General features: G+C 44.5%; 1 protein-coding gene across 1 annotated transcript in view; it reads left to right on the forward strand.

The window, feature by feature from the left end:
- The window catches only part of LOC124594361 (glutamate-gated chloride channel-like), a 187,913-nt gene that overhangs the window by 109,908 nt on the left and 55,883 nt on the right, over positions 1-22,122 (forward strand). Inside the window, exons 4-5 of the mRNA XM_047132732.1 lie at positions 3,941-4,008; positions 21,420-21,489. Coding sequence (XP_046988688.1) covers positions 3,941-4,008; positions 21,420-21,489 — 138 coding nt within the window. The remainder of the gene's footprint in view (positions 1-3,940; positions 4,009-21,419; positions 21,490-22,122) is intronic.

A 22,122-nucleotide genomic window follows, 5' to 3' on the forward strand; every position in this document is an offset into this window, starting at 1 on the left:
ATAAGTATACGCTCAGCAGTACTGAATTTCTGGAAGCTTGCTGCCAACTTCGTTTTTCTCGCATTGTACTGATTTAATTACGGAATATTACACAGGATCTTATCGTATTCTGTCGCAACAAAACTGCGCTCACCCAGTTTTGTATTAACTTTATATCATTACTTGTTACGAAAGTGGTGAGAGAGGGAACTTCCTTATCTAAGAGCGATCCAGTCGTTCTAGTGAAAAAGATATGCAAGTCTCTATCTGATATAAATGAAAAACATTTGTGCGATCGTAATCAAATAGATTGTCTTGCATTTTTATTTCGTGTGCAGTCACTCACAGCACATCGTTACCTGTTAAACTGTTCATTCGCAGATCTTAGAAGTTTTACCAGAGACTACATTTTATATTCATTTTGTTTATATGTGAATTAATATAGGGCTATCTAATGCCGTATTCTCTAAGCTTATGCTGCTACTTTTAGCTTCTTCCTTCATTTCCCTTCCGGTATACCTCCAAAACGTATTCTTCCTGTCCTTTTTTCACCCAGTAGAACTAACATTACAACCAAAAGACACGTGAAGTAGAAATCGACTGGTAACTTCATTAATCAAGAATCTATTAAATGCGATTTTCACATTATGGCTTTAGGAAAATTATTTCGAATTTAAGAACACGTATTTGTTCTCGTCTTCGTCACAACCAGCGTGAATTTGTGCAACAGTGCTGCCGCCTTTCATCAGTGATAGCTTTCTGGTTAACTTCGAGATCCCACTATTGTTAACTTTAGTGAGATTAAGAATACAAATTTTCTGAAACCGTAACTCCTGTGTAAAATCCGTAATAATTTCAAAACTTGGTAATTCATTACATTGTATCATTAATTATCAATATCGTTGTGTTGACTGTAAATTATACAATCTAAATAATAACGTTAATCTAAAAACATAAAAATAAATGCATCAACGCAAATAAATAACAAATAGACAAATAAATTCAGTTGCCTTCGAAACAGTTTATCAAATTATTGCCACCAATAGTGAGCTGTCCTTCATTACACTATGTTTCTGTATATCTGGGTTGGAAATTATAAGTACTTTCAAAAGCCTTCACAATTTATGTCCAAGAAGTTTTATAAGAATAATGAAACTAAGTCAAAACTTAATGACTCCAAATATATAGGATGCATATTCGAACACTGCTAAAACTGTTATCAAAGAAAATACTGACCCGTATTAATCAATTTTGGGATTACATTGAAGGTTCCGTACAACACGTCTGTGCAGGTAGCGATTTCTCATTTAAGTTTCGAATTATCGAAAATTCAATGTTTAAGAGAAATCCTGAATCTTCGATTCAATGGCTAACAGAAAACTCAAACAGTACCTGTGGTATAGGGGAAAAAAGGGCGAAACGTAAAAAAGAGGCAAACAAACACGTTAAAGAAAACAGAAGGAAAAAAGAATATGGGAGGATCAGTGTTCTCGACTTCTAATAAGACCGTCCTGGATCTCGGGTTCGAACCTCTTCACTGCTTCAATTTTGAATGAATATCAGCAGCAGTAGCGGCTGGAATTTTCCGGCATACGAAGTAACCCTCGTTTTACCAACGGCCTTGTCAAAGAAGTCGGAGGAACGGGCAGAGGTTCAGGGGACTCTCTTGCGCTTGGGGTGGGAAACTGCCGCTGTGAAGGCTGAAGAATCGGCAATGATCAACGGCATAAGCGTGCAGAAGGCAATGCAAACAACTACATTATAGACACGTAATGTGTATCCACAACACATGTAGTCTGTAAGTGAAAAGTGTCATGATGATTTTTCCAATGGCAAATGATTCGAATCTCAGGGAGGGTATTGCCAAAGGGGAGATGACCATTAGAAAAAGACTGAATAATCAACGAAAGAGTAACGTTCTACGGATAGGGTTGTGGAATGTCAGAAGTTTGAACTTGGTAGGGAAGTTACAAAATGTGAAAAGAGAAATGCGAAGGCTCAAGCTCGATATAGTGAGGATTAACGAAATTAAATGTAAAGAAGACAAGCATTTCTGGTCAGACGAGTATAGGTCAATATCAACACCAGCAGAAAATGGTATAATAGGAGTAGGATTAGAGAGGAGTCGACAGGGGTGAGATAGGGGATCCCGGTATTAGAGTGAGAATATAAACGAGCTGTGGATGACTTAGCATCAAATAGACAGAAGGTACTGATAACATTCCGCCATAATTTCTAAAATCATTGTGGGAAGCGGCAATGAAACTATTATTTAAGAATGTAGCCTATGAGAGTGGTGGTAGCAAGAGCCAACAAGTGCGAGAATTATCGCATCCGCTCCTACATCCAAGCTGCTGACAAGGGTAATATGCAGAAGAATGGAAAAGAAAATTAAGGGTCTCTTAGATCATCAGTTGGCCTTTAGGAAAGGTAAAGGCACCAGAGAGGCAGTTCTGAATTTACGGCTGACAATGGAAGCAAGACTGAAGAAAAAACAAGATACGTTCATAGGATATTTCAACTGGAAAAAGCATTCGACAATGTAAAATGGTGCAAGATGTTCGAAAACCACAGAAAAATAGGAGTAAGCTGTTGGAAGAGACGGGTAATACAAAATATACACAAGACCCAGCAGGGAACAATAAGACTGGAAGACAAAGAACGAAGTGCTCGGATTGAAGAAGGGCCAAGACGGACTCTTTCGCCTCTACGTTCAGTCTATACATCGAAGAAACAATGACAGAACTGAAATAAAGGTTCGAGGCTGGGATTAAAATACGAAGTGAAACGATATCAATGATAAGATCCACTGATGACATAGCTATCCGCAGTGAAAGCGAAGCAGAATTACAGAATTACAAGATATGTCGAATGGAATGAACAGTCTAATGAGTACAGAATATGGACTGAGAGTAAGTCGAAAAAAGACGAAAGCAATAAGAAGTAGCAGAATGGAGAATAGTGAGAAACTTAACATCAGAATTGGGGATCACGAAGTAGACCAAGTTAAGGAATTCTGCTACTTAGGCAGCAAAATAACTCATGATGGACGGAGCAGGGAGGATATAAAAAGCAGACTAGCACTGGCAAAAATGACATTCGTGGCCAAGAGACGTCTACCAGTATCGAACAAGGGCCTTAATTTGAGAAAGAGATTTCTGAGAATGTGCGCTTTGAGCACAGCATTGTATGGTAGTGAAATATGGACTATAGCAAAACCTGAAGAGAAAAGAATCGAAGCATTTAAAAGTGATACTACAGGAGAATGTTGAAAATTAGGTGGACTGGAAAGGTAAGAAATGAGGATATTCTCCGCAGAATTGAAGAGGAAAGCGATATGTGCAAAACACTGACAAGAATGAGGTGCTGGATGATAGGCAATCTGTTAAGACATCACGATATACCTTCCATGGCACTAAAGAAAGGTGTAGAGGGTAAAAACATAGATCCAGCAAATAACTGAGAAGGTAGGCTGCAAGTGCTACTCTGAGATGAAAAAGTTGGCACAGGAGAGGAATTAGTGGCGGTCCGCATCAAACCAGTCAGAAGATTGAGACAAAAAAAAAAAAAAAAAAAAAAAAAGCAAGAGAGAGAGAGAGAGAGAAAGCTGTGGCCAAGCAGGGGAGCAGCATAGGCAATGTTATTCATGTAAACGCACCCAAGTCTCCCAACACAATGAGATCTGTAAATATTGCCCGGTTTACGTGTTAAAAACTGAAACCGATTGACACTATCGGGTTTACATAGTTCATGCAGTAATGTTAAAATTCATGTAATTATTCTTGGTTCATTGGCGCGTTTTTATTCACCCGTTATCGTGTCTACATATAATATTGTAGTTGCCTCTCCGCAACATACTTTGGTTCGTCTGCAAGCTTGAAGGCGCCACGTTGTTGCAGCAAATTCCAGCTAGCAGGCACCGCACGGGAAGCATTCACTGACTGCGTTGCTTCCTTTTCAGGGGGACCGGTCGATGTCAAAATAGATCTCCTCCTCCGCAGGCTGTTGGCAGTCAGCGAAGCTAATATGGTAAGTGTGAGACATAACGCATGCAAGATAAGAATTAACTATAGTGACAGAGATGTTGGTGATACATACAGTTGCTTAAACACGTACATGTAGTCATAGCTGTTTGTGGAAACAATGTGTAGGCACACTGAGTGGTCTCGCGTCTCTTTTCCTGCAGTTAAGTGCAGCGGCATTGATCGGTCTCGTACGAGGGTAATCCCAAAAGTAAGGTCTCCTGTTTTTTTATAAGTACATAGACCAGTTTATCTCTACAATGGTTTACATCAGTTTACGGCTTGAATATTTAGTTTTTCTTCGACATAATCACCATTTCTGTAGATGCATTTTTGTAGACTCTCTGGCAGTTTTTGTATGCACATGTCATACCAGCTCGCCGCCATGCTGTTCGTAAAGTTATGAACCTCTTATTTCACCTCGTCGTCGGAGCTGAATCGCTATCTGGCCAAATGTTCTTTTAACCTAGGGAACAGGTGATAGTCACTGGGCGCCAAGTCAGGACTGTAGGGTGGGTGGGTGATTATGTTCCACTGAAACTGTTGCAGGAGAGCAACGGTTTGCCGAGCGATGTGTGGGCGAGCGTTGTCATGGAGAATGTGTACGCCCTTGCTCGACATTGCTCTTCTCTGGTTCTGAATTGCCCGTTTGAGTTTTTTCAGAGTCTCACAGTACGTGGCAGCGTTAACTGTGGTCGCAGTGGGCATAAAGTCGACCAACAATACCCCATTCCGATCCCAAAAAACGGTTGTCATGACTTTACCGGCAGACCGTGTTTGTTTGAATTTCCGCAGTGTCGACGAAGAAGGATGCCGCCACTGGCGTGATTGTTGCTTGGTCTCAGTTGTAAAGTGGTATGCCCAGGTTTCGTCACCCTTGACAATTGAGTCCAGAAAGTTGTCCTGTTCGGCTCCAAGGCGGTGAAGAAATGCACGGGAAGCATCAACTCGTTGCCCCATGTGGTCATCTGTCAGCATGCGTGGCACCCATCTTGCGCACACCTTCCGGTAGTTCAATGTTTCCGTTAAAATTCTGCGAGCGGTGCTTCGGGAAACCCCAGGACCAACGTGCAGAATCATCCAGGGTGATCCGCCGATCCTCACGCATGCTTTGCTCAACCTTCAACACTGTCTCCTCAGAAATTAACGGTCTCCCGCTCCTTTGTTCGTCGTGAATTTCGGTCCAACCAGCTGCAGACTCTCTACACCGCTTACGAACATTTTTGGCATTCATGCACGACTCATCATACACTACCATCAATTGGCGCAGGCGCAGGGCCCTTTGCATTCAAAAACCGAATAACTGCGCGCAATTCGCACTTGGCGGTAACATCCAACGGGAGCTCCATTCCCAACGGCTGCCAAGCCAAGACTGAGCGCCTCAGCGCAGCGTGCGCATGTTTACACACAGCGCGTGAAGCACTCTTCATAACAGCGTGCCGAACAAACAGAGTTCTGAACGTATAAAAAAATAGGAGACTTTACTTTTGGGATTACCCTCGTACAACACGCAGATTCTTAATGGGAAACCCCAGCCATCAGTTGTTATACGCACCATCTCCGAGCGTCGAGGCAACCTCACCTTGATAATGTCAAAATGTTGAACGTCGTGCTAACATACTAATTCACGTATATACACTACATCTGCGACCTGCACCAACAACGCTATAAAAATGTCACATGTCACTGTTTTCCACGCTTTCAAAATTTATCACTTGGATTAGCTCTGTCTGTGATTCGACAATCCCAGTTCTTTACCAACATTGTGCAATCCCAGTTCCGAATTCGCGAAGTTCATTCACGAGTCGTGATTTCCAAAACAGTGCTCTGCTAATTATTACCAAAGTCGTTTTAGCTGGTCGTGAGCCACGAGAGTATTCAATCATGGACGTTCTCAGAAGACATTCTCATGACATTTTTAAACTGGTGTCATCAGAGAGCCTCTAGCTGAAATAGTGGCGCACCAGATTCTTTGACTGACTTACTCTATTTCCAATTTTTTTAAAGAGCTTTCAGCCCCCTGTTACATTTCAGCATGATGATGCCCGCCCACGTGTGACGAGAGCTTCTCCTGCTTGTCTTCGTGCTTGCTAAACCCTACCTTCTCAAGCAAGGTCGCGAGCTCTCTCCCCAATTGAGAACGTTTGGAAAATTATGGGCAGGGTCCACCAATCAGCTCGGAAGTTTGTCGATTTTACGCGCCAACTGGACAGAATTTGGCACAACATCCAGCGACTCATTCAATCAATGCCAGTCAGAATAACGCTTGCATAAGGGCCAGACGTCTACCAAAGCATTATTGACATCCTGAATTTGTGAAGCTGTTTCTCTTACATAAATAATCCATTTTTTGTTAAAAAAATGGTTCAAATGGCTCTGAACACTATGGGACTTAACTTCTTAGGTCATCAGTCCCCTAGAACTTAGAACTACTTAAACCTAACTAACCTAAGGACATAACACACATCCATTTTTTTGCAATTGTAATCGTTTGTTTTTCTGCACGTGTACATCATGTTTACCGATTTCCTTCTGTTTCGGATAATTTCTTCGTGGCGTGTCATTTTTTTTCCTTATAGGGTATCATTAACCGTAAATTACGCGTCCCATGTACAATGTCACTTGCCGACAGAGGTCGCACATGTATGTGGTGCGACTCAGTACCAAATTTCATGATTTATTCTACATTAATTAATGTTTCCTTTTTTGAATGTATGCCGAAATGCGTTATTTTAAGATGTTGTTAATAGTATGCGTGCATCGAATCGCTGACATCTATCATGACTTTCTATGTTTAATAGTCTTAGGTCGTACTTCCAGTACTTCCGCCTATGAGCTTCCCTGACGTGGGTCCCTTGAACCTTATGTCTATGGTCGATTGATGAGCTCACAGTGTCTGATAACACACAGACATGGACACTTTCAGGCAGTAGCACAAAATACAACTTATCTCACAGCTACAAAGTAAAATTGGTGATCGTCGTAAATTTTATCAAGACTTAAATAAACCTTATAGTGTTTTTTCTTTCAATATTCTTTACGATTTTGAGAGAGATTAATTATCAATGAAAGCATTACTAGGACTTAATCCACTTAATATCTGGAGCTCGCTTGAACAAACGCCTTATCTACAAGAAACACATAACTGGCGTAATGAATAAAGCAAACGGTTTGTTAGCTGCCTTATATTCCTTAATACACAGAATGACGTCTGGAAATAGGAAAAACAGTGACTTACTTTATAAGTCGATAACAGAACCAGTAATTCTGTATGACTGCCCATATGGGGCAAGCTGCGTCTACACATGTTAGCAAACTTCAGATTATGCAAAATAAGACACTGCAAATAATATTAAACGTTCTGTGGTTCATTATAGTCTCAAGAATCTACCAGTATATAAAAATTAAAACTGTTTCAGAAGAGATCCGTTCCATATCTGAAAGCTTCTACACCAAACTTCCTTACTCAGTCAACACACTAATTCGTCAGTTATTCACTATTTACATCCACGATCAGCCCAAACGTCCAAAATTGGTATTGTTACCATGCCAGTAGTGCAAAATAAGGCTGGCATACAACACCATAAACACTGCAATAACGTGTATGTTACAGGTCAAACATCAATGTAAATAATATTTTTTCTTTTTTATAATAATAATGCATGGTGCCCAATACTTACATCTAACAATCCTGGTAAACCTAACATTGTCTAAAATTTAATTCTGAACTAGTTGTTCTAACACAAAAATTAGATCTAAGTCTATATATTCATCTGTATCATGTCATGCTGTGCAGTTTTTATTATCTCCATTGTAAATAATTTGCACCAATGTTATGATGTTATGTCAGTTATACTCATTGTTTGTGTAGTTGGGTGTAAGGACTGCGACTGTACAGGTTGTATGGGATGGTGCATGTAGTGTGGATGACGAATGAAATACAATGTCTCTCATCAACTCGCCGAAAATCAAAGTTCTCTGTCATCTCGGAGCCCCCACGTGCTACTGCACGGAAAGATTTACCCACACATTACACAGCACACACACTTCAATGACCCCCCATTATTGTGGTTTGACTTACAAGTTTGGCTATGTTTCGTCTATGAGACGCCAACTCATATTCGTTGCGGTGCACCCTATGTTCCACAAAAGTATTTAATATAAATGCAGGCGGGATTTGCTATGTAAAAATCAAGTACGCACTCTCGTACTTTTTAAAGTTTAAGAAATTCGAATTTATTTGCAATAATAACATAGACAAAATTGAAAGTCACAGTTCACAACAAATTAATTTCAGAACCTGACGGTGTGTCGTAAGATCTTGGAGGCGGTTGAAGTAAACCGTAATTAATTACATGAGTTATCTTTAGAAAACCGTTAAAGTTCCACAGTATGTCAAACTATGACTTCCACAATGGCTACACATTGAAACTTTCTAAGTGCGGCTTGTATCACATGCAACCCGAAGAATAACAAGTCTATCAGACGCGGAAAAATTTCTATGTCGAAATGCAGGGACTCTGAATAATTCAAACCGCTCATCAGATAAAACTTTCCCGAAACACAGACCAACAACGTTTAACCGCCTCTAACGGCGTCCGAACATAAACTGCCTCCAAACTGCTGCTGTTCACCCAGGAAACCTCGGTCAAGCACCACTGAAGTCAGTTAAACTACTGTACATTAAAATTTCTGAAATTCTTAATTTTGACCGTTTCCGCACATACGATACATTAAATCGCACAGAAATTTTCCGAGAAACATTATCCTGTTATCAGCTTTCTTTTATCTGCCATAGTTTATTTATAAACAATAATGTCTACGGTTTGCCTCGGATTTTGGATTTATAAGAGTAAATATTAATAAAAATTTAAATGATACATTAAATAATTTCATGTGTATCTGAAGTTTACAGTATTGCCGCTACTTTTAAAGCTTCTCTATTTATTTAGTAAGAAAAGCGTTTCTTAATTGTGTGAAATACACTTTCGGGCCCCTCATTTAAATATGTGAATAATTTCAATAAATATACTGACACAGTCCTATACAGCTCTACAAAATGTATCTGTTGACACCTTGTTTGTTTCAATTGCATAATGCACTGCTTGGATACTCATTTTTACGGTTCACCAGTTACTTACAACATTTAAGTTACAATAATTTATAAACTAAAACATGTATCGAAGGCGCGTCTTCACGTGCGTAATAGTCCTTCTTTTTGCATCAGATCAGCAGCCAACTCTTCAGTGACACACGTGGGTCAATATGTATTAATTCTGGGGTAGCTTTAATTTTGAATCAGACGTGAAAAGCGGCCATGAGAAACGAATGGCCATTGTGCTGCCCAACGGGTGGGTTTTCCCGGTCACGTGGTCACCTTAGCGGCTGGTGGTAGTCACGAGACAACCCCATCTGTGAAGCATAATGTGAAACCGCTCCTCCATGTGTCCTGTCAAGCTGATTTCAACTATCAACATGAATATGACCCGACCTTAGCCGCAGCCAGTGCATCTTCAGTCGCATGTTTGTGATTAAATAGTCTCTTCCTTTTACAACAGGCTGTCGCGTGACAAGGCTCTCGACTCGGAATCCTATAAAATAACATAAAAGAGAGATTCATTCTATCATATTAACGTTATAGACAAATCATTTTCATTGTTGTTAACGCACTGGACTCCTATTTATGAGCAACGTTACTCAAACTTGTATGCAGTCACCATTGCACCAGGTTCCAGTGGCTTCACTACGGCACCTTATGAGAACGTCAAGTAGTTCCACCAAGAAGAAAATCACAGCAGGTTGCCTCCCACATTCTTTTTTCAGCGAGCTTGTGGTCAAGCTGTGGTGAACTATTGAAAGTCCAGGTTGGAATATCAACCAGATTATGAAAAGGATACAGTGTCACTCATTGTAAAGACGACACTTTTAGCTGCAGACCGGCACAACGAAGAGACTGTTACACATTGAGCTTTTGGTCAAAGTCTTCTTCAGAAAAGAAACATACACACATTCACTCAAGGAAGCACACCTCACGCACAAATGACCAATATCTCTGGCCACTCCGCATAATGTGTAACAATCTTTTCGTTGTGCTTGTCTACAACTCAACGTGTCATCTTTACGGCGAGTAGCAATATGTGGCGCCTATGGCGTAAAGCGCCATATCTTTGGGCTCTAGCACCTTTGTATTTCCTTTGTTCTATGCTCTCGGCGCGCAACTTTTGTACTGCCATGTTGTTCTCGCTTACTTCAGTGCTAAATAAATGTATAAACGATATCAAAAGTGTGTTATTACCGCCCTGTTATACGTGATAACCACAGTGGTGACCCTAACATCGTCGTCATATGTTCGTGAGTTTTTTCGTGCTTCTATTCATCATTAACGCAATTCATGTGCCAACCCACATTGTCTTCAGAACAATGAATCTACCAGTGTCTTTCGGTGGTAGTACTACATATCCTATTATCTGTGCTTGTGACCACTGACCACAAGCGGCCAAGTGTATCTCATGTGCATTTAATTGAAAATGAACAATTGTCTGCACCCAGCCCACGCCGGCGGCCACATAACCTTAACCGGCTCAACATGGCCACTATTAAGTGCAACTACACAGCAATGGCTGCTACGTGGACAGTGCACACTGCCTAGTGACATCATGAATGAGAACCCAGTCAAGGAAGTTGTGGTTTAACCATTGGCTACACTTTCTCCTTTGGTTTTGTTTGATGTGCCAACGAAGTTCCAATGCATGGGGTTGCACATTCTTATATGCCTAATGTCACAACATCCCATCTCCTGCACACCATTTCAGCAACGCCAGTCGCCTGACCACACCAGTTTCCCATCGCACCATGGTTACATTACAATTGCCTTCCACCTGCTTTCATAATGGCACCAGCCATTCCACCTGCACTGGTTACCAGATGAGACCCACGTGCTTTCGCCCACTTTTGCAATGGCACTGGCCCTTACACCCGAACCACGTTCGTCATCGGGCCTGCAATAGAGACACTTCATGCCATCTGTTGCACCTACTCACTCCACCCCGTGTGCTACTTGCAGCAGCCGCCCTCCCCCCCCCTCCCCCCCCCCACATACACCTCGGGCGACGCACCGTCGACCACTACTGCACTCCCAGTGTCAGGGGCTTCCTGCCCCGCATGACAGATCTTTGCCTGCCAGTGCTGCATCAACATGTGTTACCCACCAGGTTTTATAAGCTGCCTGCTTTGCAAATGGACAATGGACAACCCTAAGTCTTGGTTCACATTGGTGGATCACCTACTGCATATCCATGGGATTTTGGATGATGACACACGTTTCGTCTGCCTGGTGAGTCACCTCCATGCTCATCCAGACCTCATCAGTGATCTGCTCCTCTCTCCACCCACCTCGCCCAAGTATCTGACGGCGTAAATATTGCTATTGCTCCTCAAGCGCCTTTCTCGCCCACCAGCAGAGGCTGTCCACCACATTACTCACAACAAGCACCTCGACAACCGCACACCTTCACAGCTTTGGCGACGCCTGCTTGCATTAATTGACGATCTAGCATTACCTGACACTGTGCTTTGGATCTTGTGAATGGTCAAACTGCCTTCAGACCTACAACTTCACCTGCTTTCTCTGTCACTGACCCTCTTGAGTTTCGTCAATGCTCGGCCGACCAAGCCTATGCTATCATTCGTCACTGACACTGCCTGTCATCTCCATCGCCATCAGATGGCATGCCTGCACTTTTAGTTCCACATTCTGCTGGCAGAGGCCAGCGCACTCGCCTCAGCACCTCCCTGGCCTATCAGGAGCTGCCACCTAGCTGCCTACAGGAGGTACTGCCTGCAGCCTCCTAACAGCAGCTGACCCCACCCGAGCAGCAGCCTGAGCGCCCACAAGCAACGATGCAGCCAGCTGCGGCCTTCTCTCACTCCTCATCATCTTGCCTCCAAGCTCTGCTGGCACCATGCTACTTACAGGTACGCCATACACAACTGTTGCGCGCCTTGCACCTACCCAAACGATTCTGGCGGGCACATTTAGGCATCACATCCTTCCACGATCCTTCACGGCATTTACCGTTCGACACTGCACCACTAGCTCCAGTGGAATGACACCTCTACATGACTATCATGTCATCAGGCACTTGCTTTCTCGTCGACACCGGCGTCGACATCAGCATTATACTGGCCAAGCATTCAGGCAACATGCTTTCCCCTTCTAACCTAGCTTTGATCACTGCTAATCATTCTCCTATTGCAGCCCTTGGCTCCATCAAGAAGTCGCTTTGCCTATCACTAGCCGCCACCTTTCCTTGGACTTTCCACATCATCAGTGTGGATGAACCTGTGATCGTGTTGGACTTTCAACACCATTACATACTTTCAACAGACCTGCAGGCCACCGTGCTCCGCCATCCATCTGGTTCTACTGTTCTGTTGTCAAATGAGTTCAGCACAACTTCACTCTCTGCCTCCTTGGTTATGCTTTTCTCATGTGCATTTCTGCTCTAGAGTATTACTGCAGGGCTCTCTGATTTGTCAGAAATGCACTCACAAATCAATGAGCTCTACACACAGAATGAGGCATTTCGCACCCGTATTGCAGGCACCTCTGTTGAATTGTCACACGAATGGACTACGATTTGCAGCCTGTCTGCAGGGCCACAACAAGAGGAACTAACACTCACATCCACTATGTCTTCACACTACATTGCTCCTGTGTCAAGCTTTCCTCTGCCTGCTGCCATTTCTGCATCACCAAAGGCGATTCTGCAGGATAATCATGTTCTCACTTTGTGGGATTCCTCGCATCACATGGCTGCTGCGCCACGCCCTCCCTTGTCGTCTGTAACCAAGGCCCCACCCACACCATTCCAGCCTGGCAAGGTCAGTGAACTGTCTTCGCATCTGTCCCCCTTTCGCCCTCAAATACCTATGCATCGATATTCCGAAGCCTGACACCATCACACCCTCTGGCCTATTTAAATATGTTACATGCATTACAGCTTGAAAAATGCTGCTCAGATGTGGCAACAGTTCATTGATTCCGTTTTGCTACCTCTGACTTTTGCTTTTGTTTATTTGGATGACATTCTAATTTTTTCCTCCTCTCCCGAGGAGCACCAGGTTCACCTCGATGCCGTCCATTCAGCCATGACAGCTAATGGCGTGGTAATCAACCACAATAAATCTCAACTCCATTCTACATCAGTTACATTCCTAGGCCATACTGTCTCGGCCAATGGTGTCCAACCAATGGATTCTCATGTCAAAACCATTCTCACCGTGCCTCTTCCTGAGGATTATGCTCAACTCCGTCGTTTTCTGGGTAAGGCAAACTTTTACCAACACCATATCCCTGAGGCTGCCTCTGTGCAATTGGCCCTCACTGACACCCTCTCCGGCAAAAATACCAAGGGGAAATGAAAGTTGGACTCGACCAAACCAATCATCGACATGTTTGATAATCTCAAAACTGCTCTCACCAAAGCTGCCACACTTGCCCACTCCGATCCTGAGGCCCATGTTCCTGGTACAACTGACACCAGTGACTCAGCTGTGGGCATTGTTTTACAACAGCACACCGCCGACTCCACCCAGCTGCTCTGCTTCTGTTCGAAGAAACTAACTAAGAGCTAGTGAAAGTGGTCAGGTTTTGACTGTGAACTTCTCTCAATTTATTAGGGAATCAAACACTTCTGGAGTGACCTTGAGGGGCGACCTTTCAAGATCTACTCGGATCACAAGCCTCTCATGGACGCGATACGCAACCTGGCTAAGGACCTTCCACTGAGACATTTCCGCCATATGGACTATATTTGTCAACTTTCCTTGGATGCTTGCTACATCTGTAGCACGGAGAATGCTGTAGCTTACTATCTATCTCATATGTCGGTGCTTACCACACCCTTCAACTTAGATGACCTCGCCCAACTCCAGACCAAAGAAACCGATACACAGTGGTTGGTTTCAGAGAGTGAGTCATCGCTCGCTATACAACATCTAGTCCTGCACAAGTCGACGACCCCAGTCCTTTGCAACGTTTCTATGGGCACTCCTCACCCCTTGATACTGCTCGCTCTTTGGCGCAGGATCTGCAATGCTTTACACGGCGCACCCCGGAACAAAGGCCACGATGAGGTTAGTCACTGAACGCTTTGTCTGACCCAGCATGCAGCATGACTGGTGTACTTGGACCTGTGCATGTGTCCCAGTCAGCAGACCTGCGCAGCCTCCACTGTGCAAGTCTGATATCCCAAGAGGTCACCTTCGATATGTCCACATTGACATGGTTGGGCCACTCCCCCTTCCAAGAGGTACAAATACATATTATCTATGATCGACCGCATAACTCGTTGGGTCAAGGTGGTCCCTCTCAACGATATAACAGCACAGACCATCGCTAGCTGTTTCATATCCACGTGGGTCGTGAGGTTCAGCTGCCCTCTTTCCCTCACTACTGATCAGGGATGACAGTTCGAATCCACGCTTTTTGTTCGACTGTGCGAGCTGTGTGGTGTAGCCAAATTCCACACCACAGGCTATCACCTGCAGGCGAACGGCCTGGTCGATATATGGCACCGAACTCTCACAGCCACGCTCATGTGCCATGGTGGATTATGGTCTGAGGCCCTTCCTTGGGTCTTACTCAGCATCCTCTCCACCCATAGGGAAGACCTGAATGCATTGCTGGCGGAGATTTTATACAGAGAGCTCATCCTCCTTCCATCAGAGTTCGTGGAGGACACACAGCCATCTGCCGCTTCGATCTTGCGGCCCTTATGGAATGGGTATGTGTGCACGTCGATTGCCTGCGCACCCTCCTGCCTCGCCCTTATTCCACGCCGCCAGTGATCGTTCACAAGGACCTTGCATCACATGAAATCGAGATGCTGGGCGGCGACTCCGTATGAGCGGCCTTGCAACCACCTTATTTGGGCCCAGACAGCGTCTTACATCTTGGAGTGAATACGTTTGTAATTCATCTAAATGGACGACCTCCAACAGTTTCCGTTAACCGATTAAAACCAGCGTGGTCCCTCTCCTACCCGCTTTCCGACGCTTCTGATCCGCCTGCCGTCGGTGCCGTTCCGCCTCCCGAAGCCCCAAACGCTTCGAGCGACGTTCCACCGCCTACGCAGCTGTCCGACGAACGAGACTCTGGCAGCGCCGTTTCCGACGCACCCACTTCTCGTGCTGGACGCCGTCTTCAGCCGCCACGCTGACAAGATGATTACGAGTTCGAGTGAGGAAGCTTCCCTCCACATTGCAAGGGGGGGGGGGGGGGCCTTCTCTGTGGCGCCCCTGGCGTAAAGCGCCATATCTTTGGACTCTAGCGTCTTTGTACTACCTTTGTTCTATGCTGTCAACGTGCAACCTTTGTACTGCCATGTTGCTCTCGCTTACTTCAGTGCTAAATAAATGTGTTAACGACATCTAAAGTGTGTTATTACCGCCCTACGATACGTGATAACCACAAATCTACCCTTTTCATAATATTGTTGTAATGAACTACAAGTATTTGTCGGCGGTAGTAATTCTAAAATAGCAGTTAGACATGTAACTGAATTACATTTATAACCATTTAACGAAGATTGTATGTGTTCTTTATCGCATTCGGTCGTGAAATAATAATAAAAGTCGTCTCTCTAATAGGCGACATTGTTGTCTGGTACTGGAACGTCACCACAAAAAGATTCCAGGAGTTGCGCTGATGAAATTACAGGTGTCCCAAGACCCAATCTTTTTGCTTACCTAGACCACAACGGAAGAAGACGAGTATTTGGGGCACACACATAATAAACTTAATACTACCAGTAACTGCGGAATAAAAGAGGGTTGAGAGAGAGACAACGGTGTGGACCGATAAGAGAATAGCACATTGTGACGAATATTTCAAGTTAAAAATATTCAATTTATCATAAGATTACATCAACGGAATTTTATGGATTTTTTTCCGGATCGCGTAACTGGGCCGCACTAACATTTGCCTTGCGGGCCGCGGCTTGGACACCCCTGGTCTAGAGTGTCGGCACATTACAGTTACATATTCTGCTATATGAAAAAAAATTATTTTACAAACAATGCTCGATGTCCTGCATGTGTCTCGCTCTAATCTGCTTGTTCTGGCGACCATATGCGACGATCACAGGAAAATCTGTAGCCTTTCTGGTAGTAAATGGATAAAGGCACGATGTGTTTAAATGTTCCTCTCAAACGATATGGGCTTTCAAACTGAAGTTTGTGAACACGCTAGGTTAATCATCTGATCTCAAACGAACAGCTGTGGTGTTAAAAAAATGCATTATGAAGATCACGACTCTGTCGTGCAAATTAGGATGGCATCTTTAAACTGTATTGGAATCGAGACACGTGTGTAAGGCTTCAAGCATGTCATATGAATGCTTTGTGAATTGCCATAGCAGTGAGCATTTGCAGTGATGCACACTGATGTGCCAAAACAATATGATCACTGCCCCTCCCACACTCCCACGAGACTGAATGCCGCCTGGTGGCGTTGGGCTCACCTAACACGATAAGAGATTATGAGGGCTGTTCAAATGAGTAACGCAACAAATTTTTTTTTTTTTTTACTTGGCCGAGTTTGATCGACAAAATTCAGAATTTGTTGTGGGACAAGCGTGGAATATCTCCATTTTAGTCCCTATAATATCAAAAGTCCGATAAGTGGCGGCGCTATACGTAGCCTTCTAATTGGCGTCTGTAATGCGTTCCAGGCAGAGAGCTGTCACTGAGTTTCTTTTGACGGAATACCAGAGCATCGCAGATATTCATAGGCGCTTGCAGAACACCTACTGAGACCTAGCTGTGAAAAAAAGCATGGTGAGTCGTTGAGCGAGGCGTCTCCATCATCGCAACAAGTCGTGCCAACCTGGCTCCCGCGTGCCGGCCAGCTGCACACAACTGCTACTTGACATCTGCAATGTCGGAAATTGCGGACACTCTCATTCGAGGTTATCGACAGATCACAATCAAACACCTCGCTGAACAACTGGACGACTGTGTTGCTAGCGCTGACACACTCGTCCACCAGTTGAGGTACTCAAAGTTGTGTGCCCACTGTGTTCCTCATCGCCTAACAGAAGACCATCAAGACCAACGAAGAACCCTCTGTGAGGAATCGCTCGACTGTTACGTGGATAATCGAGACAATTTTTTGTCGAACATCGTCACAGGCGACGAAACATGGGCTCATTACTTCGAACCAATGGAGTAGAGAGATACCTTTCCTCCGAAGAAAAAGTTCAAAACTGGAACCTCTGCCGGTAAAGTCATGGTGACGGTATTTTGCGACTCTGAAGGGTATCTTTACTTTAATATCCTCCCTCACGGTGCAACTATGACTTCTGAAGGGTATTGTGGTACCCTCAGGAAACTCAAGAAACCACTTCAGCGCCTTCGTCGCCCCAAAAATGCAAACGAACTTTTCCATGACAACGCAAGGCCTCACACAAGTTTGCGTACCCGATAGTAGCTCACAAAACTTCGTTAGACTGTTCTTTCTCATACGCCCTACAGCCCAGATCCCGATTATTCCGACGTCCATCTGTTTGTCCCAAAAAAGGATGTAATCCGCGGAAAGCAGTACGTGGATGATAGGGAGGTTATTGATGCAGGAAGACGTTGGCTTCGACATGTACCGGTAAAGTGGTACCATGCGGGAATATAGGCCCTAACAGATGGTGTTAAGGTCGTGGCATTGAACGGAATCCATGTTGAAAAACAGGATTTTGTAGCCGAAAGAGCTAGGAGTAATAAGTTTTCTTGGAATCCTGAATAAAACCAATCTGCATTCAGAAAAAAATGTGCTGCATTGCTTGTCGAACGCCCCTCGTGTATAAGCGGAGGAGTCACAATTGAGGAATTCTAGTGACAATATGGGGGGCTGTAAAAGGCGTAAGTTTCTGTCATAAGCGATTGTTACGGCTCGGCGCCTGGGAACGGACACCCCCAATCGGGACTGGTGGACGGACATCCATGCCCCATCACGGGAAGTAGAGCTCGAAGATTTGCCCGCTTTGTAAATCAGGACAGGCGACGATCTTTGGCAGGTCTGAGCACAACGTGCAATGCTGGTGCGAACGGAAGTGTTTCGGACACAACAATCAGTGCACATTGTTAAACATGTGGCTACACTGCAGACGACCCGTCCGTGTTCCCCTGTTGATCCAACGAAACCGTTAATGGTGACTGCAGCAGGAATGAGATGACATCTTCGAGATTGGATATTGGATCATTGGAGAGGTGTCGCCTAGTCGGATGATTCACGTTTGTTATACCAGGTCGGTGGTCGTGTACAGATACGCCGTCACCATGGCGAACGGCTGCTTTAAACATGCACCGTGACCTGGACAAAGGCTGCTGGGAGCAGTATTGTGCTATGGGCAAGGTTCACCTCCGCTTCCATGGTACATGTCGTAGTAATCGACGGCTCCAAGGGTGCCGCGCATTGCGTGAACATTATTGCTGACCACCTGCATCGTTTCATGCTTGCTGTCCTCCCCGACAGCGATGGGATGTTGCAATAGGTCAATTGTCCGTGTCACAAGGTCAGAATCGTGTTACGGTGGTTGAAGTAGCATGACACATATACCTGGGACGCAATCAGGTGCGAGATCCACACCCACAAGCCAGCGGCTTGTAATTCACGGACGTTGGGCGACATGTACATAGACACCTGGTGCCACATATCTCCAGAAACTTAACAACACAATTTCGCATTCATTTACGCTGAATAGCTTCTATATCGCGTTACAAAGCTGGACCAACACAGTTTCCAGCGGATGGCGAAATCCTTTAGCTCGTCAGTGTGCACTGGGTAGCAAATTTGTGAACAGTTTCTCTCTTCACACTGATGAATTCGGGTTCATTTCACAGATGTGTTGGTCTTTATCAAAAACCAGGTGCTTTATCACACTTCAATATCCCGAAGAGGCAGCACCCGTGTGTAGGGTAGTGAATCTTTAAGGCCAAGTATAGACTTCTATTCCTTCGTATGTGAAATGACTGTGCAGTTTCGTAGTGATGACATTCAAATGCTTATGTTGATTCTTCTGCCGGTTCAGATGGCGATGAGTTCATTCTAAAGCACGAGTTCACTTGTTGAAACATATCTTCACATCGTGCATATAAAAAACGGAGTTTGTAGGCTACAGACGCGAAATTTAACCGACAAGAAGAAGATGCTGTGATATACAAATGATTAACTTTTCAGAGCATTCACAAAGGTTGGCGCCGGTGGCGACACCTACACCGTGCTGACAGTTGGAAAGTTTCCAACCGATTTCTCATACACTAACAGCAGTTGACCGGCGTTGTCTGGTGAAACGTTGTTGTGATGCCTCGTGTAAGGAGAAGAAATGCGTACCATCACGTTTCCGACTTTGACAAAGGTTGGAATGTAGTCTATTGCGATTGCGGTTTATCGTATCGCGACATTGCTGCTGGCGTTGGTCGAGATCCAATGGCTTTTAGCAGAATATGGAACCGGTGGGTTCAGGAGGGTAATACGGAACGGCGTGCTGGATCCCAACGGCCTCGTATCACTAGTAGTCGAGATGACAGGCATCTTATCCGCATGGCTGTAACGGATCGTGCAGCCACGTCTCGATCCCTGAGTCAACAGATGGGGAAGCTTGCAACACAACAACCATCTGCACTCACAGTTCGACAACGTTTGCAGCAGCATGGACTATCAGCTCGGAGACCATGGCTGCGGTTACCCTTGACGCTGCATCACAGACAGGAGCGCCTGCGATGGTGTACTCAACGACGAACCTGGGTGCACGAATGGCAAAACGTCATTTTTTCGGATGAATCTAGGTTCTGTTTACAGCATCATGATGGTCGCATCCGTGTTTGGCGACATCGCAGTGAACGCTCATTGGAGGCGTGTATTCGTCATCGCCATACTGGCGTATCACCCGGCGTTATGGTATGGGGTGCCATTGGTTGCACGTCTCGGTCACCTCTTGTTCGCATTGACGGCACTTTGAACAGTGGACGTTACATTTCAGATGTGTTACGACCCGTGGCTCTACCCTCCATTCGATCCCTGCGAAACCCTACATTTCAGTAGGATAATGCACGACCGCATGTTGCAGGTCCTGTACGGGCCTTTCTGGATACAGAAAATGTTCGACTGGTGCCCTGGCCAGCACATTCTCCAGATCTCTCACCAACTGAAAACGTCTGGTCAATGGTGGCCGAGCAACTGGCTCGTCACAACACGCCAGTCACTTCTCTTGATTAACTGTGGTATCGTGTTGAATCTGCATGGGCAACTGTACCTGTACACGCCATCCAAGCTCTGTTTGACTCAATGCCCAGGCGTATCAAGACCGTTGTTACGGCCAGACGTGGTTGTTGTGGGTACTGATTTCTCAGGATCTATGCACCCAAATTGAGTGAAAATGTAATCACATGTCAGTTCTAGTATAATATATTTGTCCAATGAATACCCGTTCATCATCTGCATTTCTTCTTGGTGTAGCAATTTTAATGGGCAGTAGTGTACATGTGCCCTTAGGGGCTGCGAGGATCAAATGCCTTACCTGCCATTCTGATTTAGCGAATACTAGAATGGTTTCTTCCAAAAAGGCACGGTCAGAGGAAATCAAAAGCAGAAGTTAGCATGAAACTAGGAGTCTGCGTCGTTGATGGCAGCGATGGAAACACCGTGAGATTAGCCTGCCGGCAGTGGGTAGTTACGTAATACTTTGCAGAACATTGTAGAGAAACATTTGTGATTAAATAGCCACTGTGGCAATTCATTAGTTACAGTTCAAGTAGCGCACTGTGCGCTCCATCCTTGTTGCTATGTGACGTGCCATAACTAGATAATAAATGTAAGAAATGTATCCTACCTCCAGTTCTTCAGAAGTCGTGTAAACAATCCAGCCCTGTCACATATAGATGCTTAAATTGTATGGCTGCTATCGTTTCCACAACGTGATGTACCTTGAAACAATCATTGAGGTCAGGGTCGAGTAGAAGCTGTCCAATAAAAGGGAATTGTCCTTGAGGCGTAACATTGGCGGCTGTGAACATTGGTCCAAAACCCTATGATCTCTTTAGCGCTGATGCACACCAGGCTCGAACCCTTTTGGGAATCGGCGAAATGCCCCGAGTAGTGAGGCTAATGGCAAGAAGCACTACGTTGTTAGTGTGTGTATAAGTTGAGGATTTGAGTCTTATGGGGACAATGCTAGTGCAGCCCGTGTAGTTGCAAGGACCACTGAACCCGGATAGCGCAGTGGTCAGATCATCCGCTTAGTAAGCAAGAGAACCGGGTTCAAATACCGGCCTGGCAGTAATTTTCAACCTTCCCCATTGATTTAAATCAGTGCCCACTAGCAGCCAATGTCTGTAATTCTTCTGTGTCTTTTTTTTATGTTGCAGGACTTCACTGCCCAGCTGACGGTGGTTCTGACGTGGCACGACCCCCGCCTCAGGTACGACGACATGGACAGTAAGTGTACTCTCTGGTTTCGTCCCATATTCCTCCACGTGCGCTCCCTCGTAAATAATATAAATACGGGCCTGTCTATGAACTACTAAGGTTCCTTAGTAATGATATTGTTTACTATTCGTGGATAGCAGATTCTTAAACTTCCTTAGTTTAACTTCCTTTTCCTGAAAAACGACAGTTGGCAGAGCATCTCTTAAATGTCTGTCTTTCGCTTGTACATTGGCAAGGTATTGGAGTACCTTTATGTAATGAATAATAAAGACTGAATGAATAAATGGACGAATTATTGTCGCTGCTCGGGATGAACTTGACACAGCTCATAAGTGGCACCAGCATTATTGAAGAAGATTCCCACGATAACATAGGTTGTAGTAAGATCTGTAATGGGACCTAATAATATCTGCCACGGACGCGAATGCGATCACAGGCGACGTAATATGCCACGCAGGTCGGGAACATTTTCTTCGTGGTGAAACTATTCCCATTCGTTACTTGCTACCCCATTTTTTCAGATCCAAAACTGCTTTTTATTTGTTATTAGTTTTTTTGGTTTCTCATTATTCATTAATTGCTAATCTTACTGATGTTACTAAAATTCTCGGTTTCGCTGTTTCGGTTTACAATGCTTGAGGA

Source organism: Schistocerca americana, chromosome 1 (genome assembly GCF_021461395.2).
Source record: "Schistocerca americana isolate TAMUIC-IGC-003095 chromosome 1, iqSchAmer2.1, whole genome shotgun sequence".
Classification (NCBI taxonomy): Eukaryota; Metazoa; Arthropoda; class Insecta; order Orthoptera; family Acrididae; genus Schistocerca; species Schistocerca americana.